The sequence below is a fragment of the Odocoileus virginianus genome, chromosome 3 (assembly GCF_023699985.2).
Source record: "Odocoileus virginianus isolate 20LAN1187 ecotype Illinois chromosome 3, Ovbor_1.2, whole genome shotgun sequence".
Taxonomy (NCBI): domain Eukaryota; kingdom Metazoa; phylum Chordata; class Mammalia; order Artiodactyla; family Cervidae; genus Odocoileus; species Odocoileus virginianus.
The window spans coordinates 89,511,276-89,526,957 of NC_069676.1; the positions used below are offsets into that span (position 1 = coordinate 89,511,276).

At 36.2% G+C, this 15,682-nt stretch overlaps 1 protein-coding gene across 2 annotated transcripts in view; it reads right to left on the reverse strand.

The window, feature by feature from the left end:
* Positions 1–15,682, reverse strand: part of ELL2 (elongation factor for RNA polymerase II 2) — a 71,173-nt gene that overhangs the window by 38,606 nt on the left and 16,885 nt on the right. For both annotated transcript variants that reach the window (XM_020889537.2, XM_070465847.1), the window contains exon 2: positions 13,802–13,849. In XM_020889537.2, coding sequence (XP_020745196.1) covers positions 13,802–13,849 — 48 coding nt within the window. The remainder of the gene's footprint in view (positions 1–13,801; positions 13,850–15,682) is intronic.

Sequence of the window (15,682 nt, forward strand, 5' to 3'; positions counted from 1 at the left end):
AAAAAGTGGCTTGTTTCTCAGAAACAAAGGCCAAACCTGATTTCTACAAGGAAAAACAATCTTTGATATGAATGTCATTTTCCAAATTCATTGCTAATCTTCTCTCCTTGTTCTCCTGAAGTCTTGAAGAAAGCTTTCTGTAATATGCCAGGAGGCACTGCTGGTAAAACATGGGTGGAACAGAAGTCATGTATGGCAGTCAGCAATGGTTGTGTAAATCTGGGGGGGAGACGGGTACTTGACAGATGTGAACACTTGAGATTAAAACAAGTCGCTAAAAGTGGCCCAGGCTCTAGATTTTGCAAAACACATGGTTTCTTCCCAGCTCACTCAATGTTGCTGTGAAAACTTATCAGTTCAATAACATAAATGGTATTTAAGTCTGAAAAATATTTCCATATAGATTTAAAAAGAAATTCAATTCTTAATTTTCTGTTTTTCAATACCAACATATTTAAAAACAAATTTAAGCTACAGAATGCTTTTTTCAAAAGAAATCTTGTGAGGAAACCCACCATGTACTACAAATAGAGCCACTCTGATTGAGGAAAGGGCAACGATGAACTGGGACTGCTGAGGCAGCCATGCTGGTAATATCACAGAACCCAGGCGGGCTCTGGGGACCAAGGACACAAATCCAGGCTCTCTGCTAAGGGAAGAGAAACAGCAACAAGATGTGTAATACTTGGGGGATATTTTATTAATTATACTTTAGTCACATCTTAAATGACAGTTACAAAAGACTGTGTACAAGTATGATCTCTTACATGCCATTTCTCGATGGGAATTAAAGACAAACATTTGAAGGATACCAAAGGTAAGAAATAGTGTCCTTCTGCCTTATTCCCTTTCCTTTTTAAAATGCTTTCTTTACTATTGGGTCTCTTTGTATTTTCAGTTCTAAGATGGATAAAATTCAGTGGTTTGAGAAGAGGAAACCCGAGCACTTCTCCTTCACACACAGATGACAAGGGAACAGGGCAAGCAGACCACATCTAGTACGCTAGATTACATATGCTAGAATCTGGTGCAACCGTGCCCAGTTTCCAATGTGCCTATGGAATCTACCATCTGTGTTAACTTGGGCAAGCAACTTAACCTCATTAATTCTCAGTTTCCTCTGGGTAATGATATTATTCACCTTATAAGGCTGTTGGAGTTTGAAAAGATAACTCATCTAAAGGGCTTGGTACAATGTCCAACACATAGCATATGCCTCAGAGTGTTCTGATGACGTAAAGACAGTATTGGAGAGCTCCCACTCTGATTTCAGCCTGTTCAATTCATGTGCACACACGTCTCCCTCAGCAACAGTGATGTGTTTGATTTTTAAAGTAATTAAAAAATGGTAATGGACTGATAACAGGTACCCTGTGGATAATCAAAAGTTGATAATACTTATTCTGAATTCTTGGTATTTGCAAAAGTAAGGGGCTAGCAACCTTCAGGGTCAAAATTTAAGTGTTAGCTTAAATAAAAGCCAAAGAAGCTATCTGGCAAAACAAACAACCCAAAAGACTAGCAATATTTCTAATTGTTCCAAACTCAACATACACAGAGATAAGGTACAAGAATGAATCAGCCACAACAGGTGTCCATGAAAGGCTGAAAAATTACAAATGCCTGCAATTACTCTAGAAGGGTGTTATTCTAGAAGGGTAGCAAACACTGTTTCCCAAGTGCCCTATCCATTAAAAAATAAAATAAAAAGCTGCCTTCAGAACCCCAGATACTAGCTACAGGGCACTGAAGAAGCAAAACTGAATTAAGAGTTCTCATGAGAACCACAGCTTCATGACTTTAAAGCATTCAATCTTCATAAATGCAAACAATATTTTAAAGTTTGTGGGTTTTTTTTTTGCGTGTGTCAAAACTATATAGGTAGACTTAAAAAATGAATAAAATTTATTTTAATTTTTAAAGGTCTCTTTCTAAACATCTACCTTGAAAATATAGTCCTGAGGTACCGTCCATTTCATAAAATTTATTTCTATTCAGTTTTCATAAATCAAATTCACTTGCTAAAATTTCTTTCAAGCCTTCAAGAAGTAAAACTATTTCTGATTTTACATGTATAAAGCTACTGATATGCACAGTGCATCAAGAACTAAATTAAAAACTGCAATTCTGATTTCTGAGAGACTTGGCAGGTCATGTAAATATGAGGGCCTGTCAAGTCTCTTAGATCAATTGATTTATTATTATAAGAAATACATGACTAAAATGATTCATTTCTAAGGATGGTATGCCTGGACCATTGGTAAAGCCATCAAAGCTATTCCTTCAAATAGAGAAAGATATGTTGGCAAAGAAAGAGCTAAGACATTTTATATATAGACAACTAAGGTAATTACTGTATTTTAGTAATTCATATCATAAAACTGTTGGTTATATTCTAGATGGTTATTTGATTCTGCTAGGAGGCAGACAACACAGGTCCCTCTAGAATAAAGAAATTATATGAGGTAGCAAAACATTTTATCCTCTTGAAAATAATTCATTGCATTTCCCCTTAAAAAAGATAACCATATCAGTAGGCTTCAGGAGACATTTGGCTTCTTATGACTCAATTGCCTTATACATTTTTGGAAAAAAATAGATTTTTTTTTTTTTTTTTACAGAATCTGAAATTGTAAAGTTGAAGACTTTATCCAAAATTAATCATGGATTCACAGTTATCTTATTTTTCAAATTCTCAAAGGAAGGAACAGAACACTATCTTCCTGGAAAAGTAAAATAAAACACCAAGCATCCCTGGTAGAAACTTTTCTTTATAGCCAAATACAAAACATTTAAACAGCTATGGAAATATGTCAGCATCATCTTATTGTTTGGTGGAAATGGAACACCTCAAGTTCTGTTCCTCCTTCCAAATCTGTGAAAACTGATTATAATGAATTACCAATACAAACAGATTAAGAGAAAACTAAAAAAGCATTCTGGTTATTATTAAGGAAGAATTTCTTAGTGTTGATTAGTAGAGTACTACTACATTCATAAATATGGCTATACCTTATATTCTCACTCTTAAAATAACTTAGTGATTATTAGACACTGTAAACTTTTTAAGTTCTATAAAAGATTGCCCCTTTCCTATGGCTGCTTAATTAAGTACTAACCCTTTAGTACCGTGGGCCCAATTTAGTTATCTTTAATAGGTTCTCTATTGCATTCTGAGTTTTAGTGCCTGAAGTTCCCCAAGAATCTTATCTTTTGAAATTCAGCTGACTACTGCTTTTCATCCCCATAATCTATTCTTTCTAGACTGGAGCCATTGCCAGGACTCTTCACAACACCACTGTTCCAAAATGTCTGCTGTTAATTCAGAAAGGAGAGTGGCCTCCGTCCCATGCTCTTGATAACACCAGCCACCCCAGCCTTTACCTTCCTTTCCCTGGAGAGAAAGATCACAGAAGGGAGAAAACTTTCTTTCTCAGCTGATAGATGACAAAGCAACTCATTAAGTAGTTGACTAGAAAGATATTTAGCTGGCGTCTAGGTACAGATAACTTCCAAACATGCTTTCTCTTTTCCTTGTCAACTTTTTTTTAAACCTTGAATATTCAGGCTTTCTCCTAGATTCCTGACATATTTAAGCTCAGCATCTCTAAACATTTATTTTATGCTTATAGAAAAATTAGGAAATATAGATAAACACATCTATCTCATTAGAAAAGCAATTAGTAAAGCAATGACATTTTGGTGTACAGCATTTCATATTTTTTTGTAGCTTTATATTTGTGTTTGTGTACTTATTTTTAAACCTTCCTAGGTGGCTGAGCAGTAAAGAATCTGCCTGCCAATGCAGGAGAGGTAGGAGACGGGGGTTCGATCCTTGGGTCGGGAAGATCCCCTGGAGAAGGGAATGGCAATTCACTCCAGTATTCTTGCCTGGAGAATCCCATGGAAAGAGGAGCCTAGTGGGCTATAGTCCAGAGGGTCACAAAGAGTTGGATACAACTGAGCACACACATAGCACATTTATTTTTTAAATTAGTATAATGATATATATGACATCTTATTATTAATTAGGAAGAAGAAATGATAACTTCAAAAGCTTCTAACCTAAATCCATGGACAGACAGTCTTGCCATTTATCAGTTATATATTCTCTTATTCTCAGGAAAGTATTACAGCTCTTTAGACAGAATAACATGACTACATTTAACCTTTAACCTTTGCTACTTAATAATTTTTTCTTGCTACTGTTACCAAGATCATTTTTATACTGAAATTCCTAATTGTTAGTGCTTAGAGAGGCTAGTGATGTTTAAAAATTGTATTTATCACTTAGTGGGCATTTTCCATGTGCCAAAAACTTTGCTAAGTGTGAACATTATAAGACTTTGACCTATGTGTTTTGACTTTAGTTTGGAGGGAGACATGGCTAAAGAAATGGTTTAACAAACAGGAAGAATTTAAAAATCTGCACTCATATACATACCTTCCCACTAGCGATCATACAAGAGCTTTCTTTGCTCCTATCTAAAACCAATCTCTCCTCTGAGCAAGTAGACACTCTCTCTCCAACTACTTAAGGGCATTGCTCCAGCAAGTGTTCCTCTTTTGTGTATCAACTTTTGCTTTCTATTGGGTGAGGCCCATCAGTTTACAAATATTCCGCTATTTCTCCCATTTTAAAAGAAACTTCTCTTCATTCGACTCTACTATGTTTAAGCCAGTGGCTTTTTAAACAGTTATTTCTGAACTGACCATGTTACTAAAGGAAATCCTGTATAAGTTTCTATAGTTTTTCAATTGGTTTATATGGAGATGAAAATTTGTTCCCTCTTATCTATTATCCATAGCTTTTAATTAAATAGTTAATTTTCCTTTCCATTAATATTAATGAGCATTCTTCAAAATATATTAAGTTCTAGAGATGAGAGTGGCCATGTGTATTTTATTGTTGTTGTTCAGTAATGTGCTGGTTATTAGCTTGATAGTTTTCATCATGTTAAAAAAGAATTCTTCTATTCCCACGTAAAGTTTTAATCTAGATTTAATATTGAATTCTTATCAAATGCCACCTTGGCATCTACTGAAATATGTTCTGGTTTTTCTCTTTCAATCCATGCAGATGACAGATTATAAAATCAAAGATATGTATTTACATTACTATATTTAAAGTTAATGATAATGAGAACTTTATGTAACATTTGTTCCTACAGAATCAATACAGCTTGATAGTTATGAAGCTTGATGACACAATAAAACCCATGGATTCACTGCCCAACATAAGGGAACATTAGCAGTAATGTATCTACCCATGTACTCCTCCTCCTATCCCTTCTGCCTGTTTTTCTCTGTCAGAGGTAACAACTGTTCTAACTTTTGTGATTACCATTCCTTTACTGCTTTTAATAATTTGATCACATGTGTGCCTCACAATACAGTGTGACTTGCCTGTTATTAAACTCTATACAAGTGGTGTCAGGCCATACGTAGTCTCCTGCCTGCCTGGAGAACGTTCCCTGCCGTGCTGCACAGAGCCCTCAGCCACTGCTTCTCACGTGTGTGCTCTTCGATCATCAGCACGCCCCGGTTTATCTCCATTAGCCTGTCATTGTTCCTAACTAGTGCGAACAAAATTTGGCAAAGGAGCTTCAAATTTCATAACTGTTAAGAATTAAAAGTATCAACACTCGTAAGTGTTCATAATTCATAACTAAATCAGTTTGCCTAACAATTGAAAAAAAAAGTAACTTTTAATAGACCTTAATAACAGAATTCCACCTATTAATTCATCTTTTTTTCTTCTCACTACTGGACTGTCAAGTATAATTAAGCCCTATAAAAACGTCTTTTGGAACTATTTCTCAAAGAACCCATTTCTTCCAAATCCCCCAATACCAATGTCTTCTGGACAAATCCATCTTGACAGAATGAGGTACAGAGTTATTATCTGAACACCTCATGGACAGCACGTCCTGAACCAAACACTCCATGACTCCTGCCTCAGTCTGTTCTTTCATCTATTTTAGATCTTGAATAATAGCCTCACCATTCAAACAAATGCTCATCATAAATATGACATCATCCTTGACGCCTCCCTTTCCTTCCTTGCCATATATAAGCGATATAAGTTAAGGTAGCTACTGGATAAACAAACTAAAATGCATATCTGATCACATGACTCCCTGGCTAAAATTTCTAAAATTAAAAAAAAAAAGGAAATGATAATTTCTTGTAGTGTTTTTTAAACTATAGACTGTGACCCATTGGAAAGTTATGACATAATTTTAGTAAGCTGTGACCAGGATTCTTTTAAATTGAAATCGAATAGAACATGTCAGAATATACTGGTAAAGGATAAATAACGTGCTGTGAAGCTTTTTTTAGCTGTTTGAATGTGTGCACCTATATCTGTAAAGGATCACAAAGCAAAATGTTTTTCCTTACTGTGACTTGTTACTAAATGTGCTGAAAGCATCTACTATAGTAGTTTTCTCCTATTGGGGAGATTGGTGGTCCCCTTCAGAAAATGATGAAAGTTATGAACCTTGTCCAAAAAAGAGAATGTATGCTTACCTACATATGTGCATATTCTTTTCCTATTCTCAATCACAGTGAACCTACCTATTATAAGGAAATCTAGGGGGGAAATTTTTAAAAGCCAAATTTCCAGACCTCATCATTGACCCTTAGAGAGATTTTATAGATAAGAAGCACTGATATCCAAGGTGAAATTCAAGCTCCTTAAGATGGTGGGAATATTTGCCACACCTCCCTACCTCTCTGAGCCCTCCCTGACTCTCTGCCTTGTTGGGGAGATACTCAACAAATGTTTCTCTGAATGTGAGAATAAAATGCTCACTGAACATTTATTATAGGCAGGCAAGGCAGTTTAGTGATGAAAACAGGCTCTGGAATCAGATGCTTAGACTGTGTGTAGGTTCCTTAACTCACTAATGGTGTGAGCTTTACCAAGTGGTTTAAATTTAGAGCCAGAGTTAACACACCTGCAGGATACGAGTATGTGCTTCATGGCATCCTAGCGAGGACTAAATGAAAATAACGTGTAAAAGCGCTTAGAATAGGGGTCTTAGCACCTAATAAATGTTCAATAAATTTTAGTTATAAAACTACTAAAAAAAACTGGAGTCTATAAGCAAAATAATGGATGACTATGCATTTATGCTAAATATACTACAAGTTATAAGAGTAGTTAAGAGAGATTTTGAAAATTCCTAGTCTGGTAAGGGCAAATTCATTAGCCTCAAAGCATTTATATGGGCTTTTTAAGTCTTTAAATCAGTAAAATTCTTTTCTTCTAAACTTGTTTTCAAAGCAAATTACTTTTATAAGTTAAAAATCTTAGCCTAAAAATAAGTTTGAGAACATTTTAATTTCATACTCTTTTTCCTTCCAGTTTAAATCACAATTCAAGAATGGTTATAAATATTTACCTTTCCTATAAATTCTCCAGATTATCTAACATACGGAGCTAATAAGCAAACTTGTCAAGGGTGAGGTCAGGAAAGAAAACTTTTGAAAAGATTTTAGTTAGTTAAATCTTATTGCAGAATACAGCAACTCTCTAAATACTTCTACTGCATTGCTGCAGTTAATTGAATCTAAGATACCAGCCCAACTGTACGACTCTCCATGATTTTATGTACCACTGCATAATATAAAATGCTGACAAATTATGACACACCACTAAGATGCTGTTGATAATGAGATGCATTTTTTAATTCCAAAGATATTAAAGGTTAAGAAATGCCTTGCAAAGTGATATATAGTAATTTTGTTGCTGTGTTAAATATTGTTTGAAATAAGATCTACTGCTTCCACATATTCTGCTAAATTGTTTTTCCTGCTTTAAATTTTGGCTTTTCTTTTTAATAGAGCAAGTTCTATGTGCAAGGATAAGGCCTTGCACATAGTAAGAGGTCAAAAGAGATTTAAATACTGCTTGTGGTTCAAATTTAGGGGTGGATTAGCTATAAGAACTGTAGGTGTTATAGGATGGTTAAAGATGATTACTTTTCAAGCTTAAATAAGTGAGTGCTGTTAAAGTGACTATGTCTGTAACATGGACAACTGAATTTCACGTTTCAGTTTTTGGTGGGAAACGAAACAAAAAGGCAAAGCCATCATTGGCAGATTTTATTTGCAAACAGGTGGTGTCAGGAACAAGAGCTGGCATTTCAAGGTCCACACCGTCTACCATGGTGCGTGATACACAGCAAATATTCACAAAAGCTTGCTGAATGAAGACTGGAAGCTTAACTAACTGCTAAGAATGCCATTTATGGTATTGGTTGCAAGTTCAGATTTCAATCATAGTTCCAATAGCTGCTTTCCAAAGTGACTTCAATTTGATGAAGGACAGAGCTGGATGACTTAGTTTTCAGCCCCTTTGTGATCTTTGATATATACCAAAGTGAATATTTCTTTCGAATTGGGCAATTTATTACTGTATTAACACCTTAGTAAATTGACATATGGTTGCAGTGTGTGTGCTCAGTCATGTCTGACTCTGCAACCCCAGGCTCCTCTGTCCATGGAATTTTCCAGGCAAGAATACTGGAGTGGGTTGCCATTTCCTACTCCAATGGATCTTCCAGATCCAGGGATAGAACCCAAATTTCTTGTGTCTCCTGCATTAGGATTCTTTACCACTGAGCCACCCGGGAAGCCCAATGGTGGTTAATGGGGTATAATTCAATACAGACATCAAAATGTTATCTACATGTTAACCACTGTAATGTTAAAAAAAAATTAAACCAGAACTGCCATTACAAAAGGATTTAATTTTAATGTTCAAATTAAATCTTTGTAGTATTAATTACATTCAGAGCTGAATGTGTAAGGGTAAGCTGTTAGTCAGCAACCTTTGAGCAGACTGACTAAACACAACTGTTGGCAAAACCAGTGGACTAGCCAAACCAAAAACAGCAAGGGAAAGCAGACTGCAGGCATATCATCGAAGAAGGAATGGCAGTGCTGGGGATTTATTTTTATCTTTGCTGCTGTTTCAAGCAGATAGTTATCTTTGCTTCCCGGGTATCAAGTAGATTAGAGAAGGGTAGTCTGCGGGAAGTATTTGCAGGTGGGTTGAAACTGCCTACTAATTTCAAATACTGTATAATTTAGTTTTTCAAAACCAATCTTCTCTCTAGCCCCCCAAAAGGAAAACAAGTAATTAACAAAGTATTTCTGAATGCTTTGCTAAGTTTGGAAGAAAAAAAAAATCCAACTCTATTCTTTAGAGTTAATGGCTCTACTGCAAAAATTCTAACACCATTCAAGCCTTTAAAATTAGCAGTTCAACTCTGATTTCATCCACAAAAGGTCACTGTGTCTTTTTGGAAGGCATGCATTTAAAACCTGTTTGGCTGGCTTTTTGTTGCTTCTTCTTGATAAAGTGTGTGTGACTCAGTATTTTATAGGAAACATGACATGGTGGTACGTACAGAAAATATTTTTAAAATTTTCAGTCATCTTAAGGTTAATTTCTAAATTACACATGCAGCTTCTACGTTCTAAAGCCTCTGGGACTGCTGAGTCTGAAGCAAGCAATTAAATTAGAGAGAAGTTTGGAACAACATTCTCATAACAAATACTGAGTTAATACTGAAGTCTGGAATCCTATTTACTGTGACAAAGTTAACATTTTTCTCACTGCCCTGGGACAATCATTGCCTGCACAGGCGTCCCTGTGCCACAGGCAAGCCCACTCTGCAAGGCTGCCTCAGGCCACCAGACGTGGCCATTATTTGCTGTGGAAAACCTTACCATTTCAGATTCTATCTGAATTATAAACATACCTTTTTGTGTATGAGGGTGTACACAGATTTTAACAGACCTCCTGGAATTTTACAAACCTATTTTCAGGATACAGTATTTTGTTTTTTCTGAAACCTTTGCTTTAAGGTGCTGATTCATACCAATCAGAAATACATAAGCCTTGTTCCTGAGAGTCCCTTGTTTCTACAGAAGGTCTGAGAGGAGGTTCTGGATTAAGTCCTACATTATTAATTCTTTCCTGAGTATTAGTCTATATGTGTTTGTCACGGGTTCCCTGAGGGCAAGGCCTGTGTCTTACCCATCCCTGTATCTCTGCACACTAAGCACTTAAGCAAAGTACTTGGCACCACTAAGGACTAAAAGAATGTGTGTGCAATGAGTAAGAGACGAATGGAACAATAAAGTTATTAGTACACCCACTGACTAGGCACCTGTTTATAGTTTACTGAATAATTATGTTAGTAGATAACTGCATCAGTAACAACTGCCATTACTTGAAAATACTGAGTTAACTTGCTTCCAGCACCTCTCCTTTGAGAGCTGCGCAATGTAGGGAGAATTCTCCCTGGCAGTGTAAAGACCTAGGCAGTACAGCTGTCTCCTTCAGCTGAGTGTCTTTAAATAAGAAATTTTTAACAAACATAAAAATACACAGTAATTAGTTTTAAAACTTTACTGGAACACACAGTTTTGGAAAATTTTCATCTACCACGTTTTCAGTATCTAGTTAAAATATGAGATAGAACTACCTGATTTGGATAAAGCTTGCTCAACAATAAGGATGCAGCTTTTGGAAACTGGGTGCGTTATACCAATACACTCCTCTGAATGTCGCAACTTGAACACTTCAGTACTGTAGTGAATCTTACCAGCTTCTTTTTCTATCAATTAGAAAAGCTACCTTTTCTGTCTTTTCTACAAAAATGCATAATTCTATGCATTTACTAGGCAACAGTAAACCTTTAGTTATGAGAATCCTATGTATGGATTAGAACCGTGAGGATAACTGGTTGAGCCATACTCTTAAAAATCAACAAGGTAATTTCAGGCTGATTTATTCAGCTCCTGATATTCATGAGTTTTAAAAACAGTCAACTACTCCTAACAGTTATTTTGTCTCTTCAGAATTCATAGAATGCCTTCAATGACCATTCAATTTCCTGAGTACTCTCTTCCACAGAGGGTAAAGGGTGAGATGAAGTGCGAAAGACACAATTTACATTTTTTATGCTGCCCAACTATGATGACAAAAATCCAGGTAATCAATGATTCTCAGAATTTTCCTCTTTAAGAGCACATTGCTATACTTTGTTTAATGGTTCAGTCTGCATTTTCTTTTTTTTTAGAAGAAAACTTCACTCCAAGAGAACATGTTCAGGCACAAAAGTAAATATGCTTAAAAGCAACCTGCCAAGACCCAAATTCTGACTTTCTAACAGAAGGCGGAAAATCCTATAATTAGTAACAAGAAAGGGCATAACCATGCAGTGCTTAGTATCAGGGAAAGAGGACATAATCTTGACACTAAATGTTCACTTTTAAAATGATGCATTGGCAACATTTCATTTCTATTTCAAATATGTTTACACAGGACACTGTCATGATAGTTAACTTACATTTTCAATCACATTTGATGTAAAGACTGTGCATTTGTTAAATTTGCCCCATTCTTTCTAGGAAAACTTTCAAAGCGTCTGAAACCCTGTATTAGAAGACAACTAAAATTTTTCATTAAGAAAAACCCTCTTGTGGGCAATCTAAGTTAAAACCTTCTAATTTTGAGTCCTAAGCATTTCCCACATAGGAAAACTCTCTAAGGATACTTCAGAGAGTCTTTAAAGCAATCAGCACCAGCAGTGTTAAACAGAGGAGCACTGGACAGAAGACCCTCACATCTGTGGCTCTGTGTCCTCCCTGTGGGCTGTGCCAACCCACTCCCTCCCCTGCAATGACCCTTTGTTTCTACCGAGTCCCAGAGGGACGGGGAGGGCTCTGCAAAGAGAAGGGGGAGGGGAGGCTGGAATGCAGCTGCAGGCTCGGAAACAATGCTGAGTCCATATATTTTGTTCCCAGTTAGAATAATAAAAAGGGGACTGCGGTGTGGGGGGTGGGGGACGGAGAAGACAGAGCCCAGAATGCCAAGGTAGGACCCAGTGTCCTCCAGCTTGCCTTCTGCAGCACTCCCTCCCCCACGCTCCCAGCCTTCCAACTCCAACAACCATTCATTTGGTTAAAAGCTTATCTGTTAAAATTCAAATGCCCATTAAGATTTAAACCCATCAGTTATTTATACCTAAATTACTTTTATCAGTGAACTCCTCTCAGACAATAGGGTAGGACGAGAGAATGGAGCTTGAAAAGATAAACTGGGGAAGCCTGGAAAACTAGGAAAGTTTGGGGGAGGTGGGTAGCAGATTTCAGAAAAGGAGGGCCAAACTTTCAAATAGAAACTGCCTGCTTTGTAATGGTGCCTAGGGCCTGGGGGTAACAGGTATGCCATACAAGCCATATTCCTTCTGAGACTGCTAAAACCTACATTTCTGAATCAAGAGCTTAGAAGCCTGCACATATTGGTTCCTTATTATTCAGTCTAACCTAGTCCCTCCTAAGAAAATATCCTTCACTTGCATTTCCCTGGCCTCCACTTCCCAAGTGGGAGAACTATGGGAAGAGGGAAGAAGCAGACACCAAACAAGCTGTCAGCTGCTAGGGAGGGAAAAGACCTCTTCTTCAAACCCTCCTCTTCTCCCCCAGTACTGTCCTCTCTTCCCAGGTTACCCTTCACTGAAATGGGCAGCCCTGCTGAGCTCAGGAATCCCTGCCTCTAGAACATCCCTTCAGATGTTATTGATGCCACTGAAATTTGTAAGAAAATTCAAGAAGCCTTAAGTGAACAACCAAAACTAATACCTCAAGATAGAATCAGCATGCAGTAAAGAGCATCTAAAAAGCTATAAAACAAAATTCAGAAGAACAATTGTTCCCATTAGGATCCCATTCATGAACACTCAGTTACTGGGGGAGGAAAAAAAAGGACTTCATTATAAAGCTATCATGTAGAAGCAAACCTCTGACATCCACACACAAACATCTCCTTCAAGTTAGCATTTCACAAGATTTAGAAGTACTCTTAGTTGGTGCTGAATGATACAATTAATCTCTTGACTCCTCAAGTGTTTTCAAGTTATGAAGTTTAAAAAGATTGTACTTATTCACATTGAATTTTTGCATTTTGTGACATAAAAATTCTCAAGCATATAGATTTATAATAAGCAGGAATAGGATCTTCCCCCCTCAGGTTGCCTTTTCACTACAGCTCTAAAATTCATTTACAGATAGTCCAAATCTCCATACTATAGATAGTATTAGAGACAAATTGAGAAATGCATATTAATTTAAGTGAAGGAATGATTGAGTCTACCATTTTATTAATATTAAATAGTAATAATAGTAATTATGAAATAATACTGACACTACTCCTGTGAAGTTTATCATCTATTACAAATACAAAATTCATAGGTCCATTTTATTAGGGGTTATCACTTATTACACTCTCAAGTGCAGCAATGGAACAGACAATACTTTGTTTATTCTGTGTACTGGAAAAACTCAATTTTCTATATATACATTTTATTTCTTAGTATGTACAGTCAAAGAAATAAAGTCCATAGACAACAAAAGTTTGTTCATATTAACAATCACATAGTCATAACTTGCCTAAAATTAATTATTCTTTTCAGTGTTTAATTGTGGTAAATAAAATATAATCTCAACACTATGATGTATGTTACACTTCAAAAAAAGTTAAAAGATCAAGTGGCTATGACTTGGAAATGACAACTCTCAATATCTGTATCTGAATTACTTTTGAAATAAATCAAGAAGATAACTCAAGTCTTAAAAGTATCATAAATTTTCATTTAGTCACAAAGTTCACAAAATATGATCGACATTAATATATTAAGAGGCACAGGTGAAAACAAATTTTAAGACTTAAATATAATACTGTGTAAGATTAGATTTTTTGCTAAATAAGAGTACTCACCCCTTGGAGCCCTTGGAATTGAATTGAAGGTCGAAAAGGAATTAAATTCTATTAAAAGAAACATAAGAAACAAACAGATCAAACTTGGTTACTGGACACATAACTAAACGTTTAAACTTTAAGTCTATGCATCTGATCAGTGCTATAGTCTGTGAAAACCTTTCCATTACATACTTAGGTTTATATGTCATTATATTAAGATGTCTTGATAAATGACACTGCACTATTATTGACAGTACAACAGAGGTATCTTTTGGCAGTGTAGCTAATCAGGTTTTTGAAAATGACTAACATGATTTGGCAAAAAATGATTAGTGTACTAATTCGATTTTACATTAAAAAAATATTCTTGCTTAGTTTCTTGATATATTTTTTTAAAGAGGTGGAGGAAAGCTAGAGATAATTAAAGGAAACTTGCAAAACCTTAACAGGATGCTAGTATAAAATTAAAACATTTGAGGATAAACTGTGGTTTCCATTTACTCACATTTTTTAAAAATTAAATTTATTTAAAACGGAAGGATAATTGCTTCACAGTATTGTGTTGGTTTCTGCCAGACATCAGCGTGAATCAGCCAGAGGTACACCTATGCCCCCTCCCTCTGGAACCTCCCTCCCAGCTCCCTCCCCATCCCACCCCTCTAGGCTGTTTGTTACAGAGCTCTGGTAAATTCCCAGTGTCTATCTTCCACATGGTAATGTGTTACTCTGTCCATATATCCCACCCTCTCCTTCCTTCATTTTCTCACATTTTACCAGAGATGAGTGTTTAGTTGAGGGTCAAACAAGTAACCAGTTTCATCATAAGATTTTCATCAGGTGAATATAATTTCTAGAACAGTGTTTTATTATGAGCTTTGTCCTCTTCCTAACTTTTTATATTTTCTCATAGAGCTATGTATTTAAAAGAAAAGCTGTAATTGTAAATATCTACCATAGTCTCAGGTATAATTTCCTGTACCCAAAATCACCAGTATGGGACTGGTTCACTAGTATGGGAATGCTCTCCCAAACTAGTAATAGATATTCATGGGGAAATCAGATTTGGATAACATTTTAATAGTAACACATCAGCTATTTTTCATACCCTCATATCCAAATTCAATGCACAAAAACAAAAGCAGTGGTTTCTGGTCTCAACTTGATAGAAAAATACAGAGGCACCCATGTGCCCCTCCCTTGCCACTCCACATTAACCACTGCTATCAGTTATGTCCCAAAACTGCAGATTGAAGTTTACTGATCAGTGTCACAGTAAACTAGAGAGAAATAAGGAAAGGATAAGTACTTTAAAAGATAGATCATCTGAATATAAAATCAAGCTGTAGCACTAACCGTCCTATTATTATTTATAAAAATAGATAAACATCTTCTTGGAGAAAACATAATAGACACTATTACCATTGTTCTACCACCATAAAGAAAATTTAACTTTAGACTTATTAGCAGGATCAAAGTACCACTGGTTGACCAAGTTTATTTCTTGGTGTGGGAGATAATTTTTTGTAGTGATTCATTCTAATTCATGGTCTTTTATGAAAATATAAAATACAGATCAATGCTAATTTGAATTTCCTTAGAGGGAGAAAGCCTCACCCAAACGTACATTCCACAGCTAACCCTCTACCAGAAGTAATGGCAGCTTGCCTGGGGAGGCTCCCTTCATGTGGGGAAGTAGGTGGTCCTCCAGTTTAAGCGACAGAGGTCCCGGTTCTAGATTTCAGAATACTTCAATCAGCCCCACCTCCTGCTCTCTCTTCAAATCCCAAACCCTAAACATCTCCTCTGAGGCTGAAGACACTTTCCTCCCTGACTCCTTGAAGGGAGGTTATCTTCAGCTCACCACTTGAATTTGAACTTCTCTATCAAGTTCATCAATTC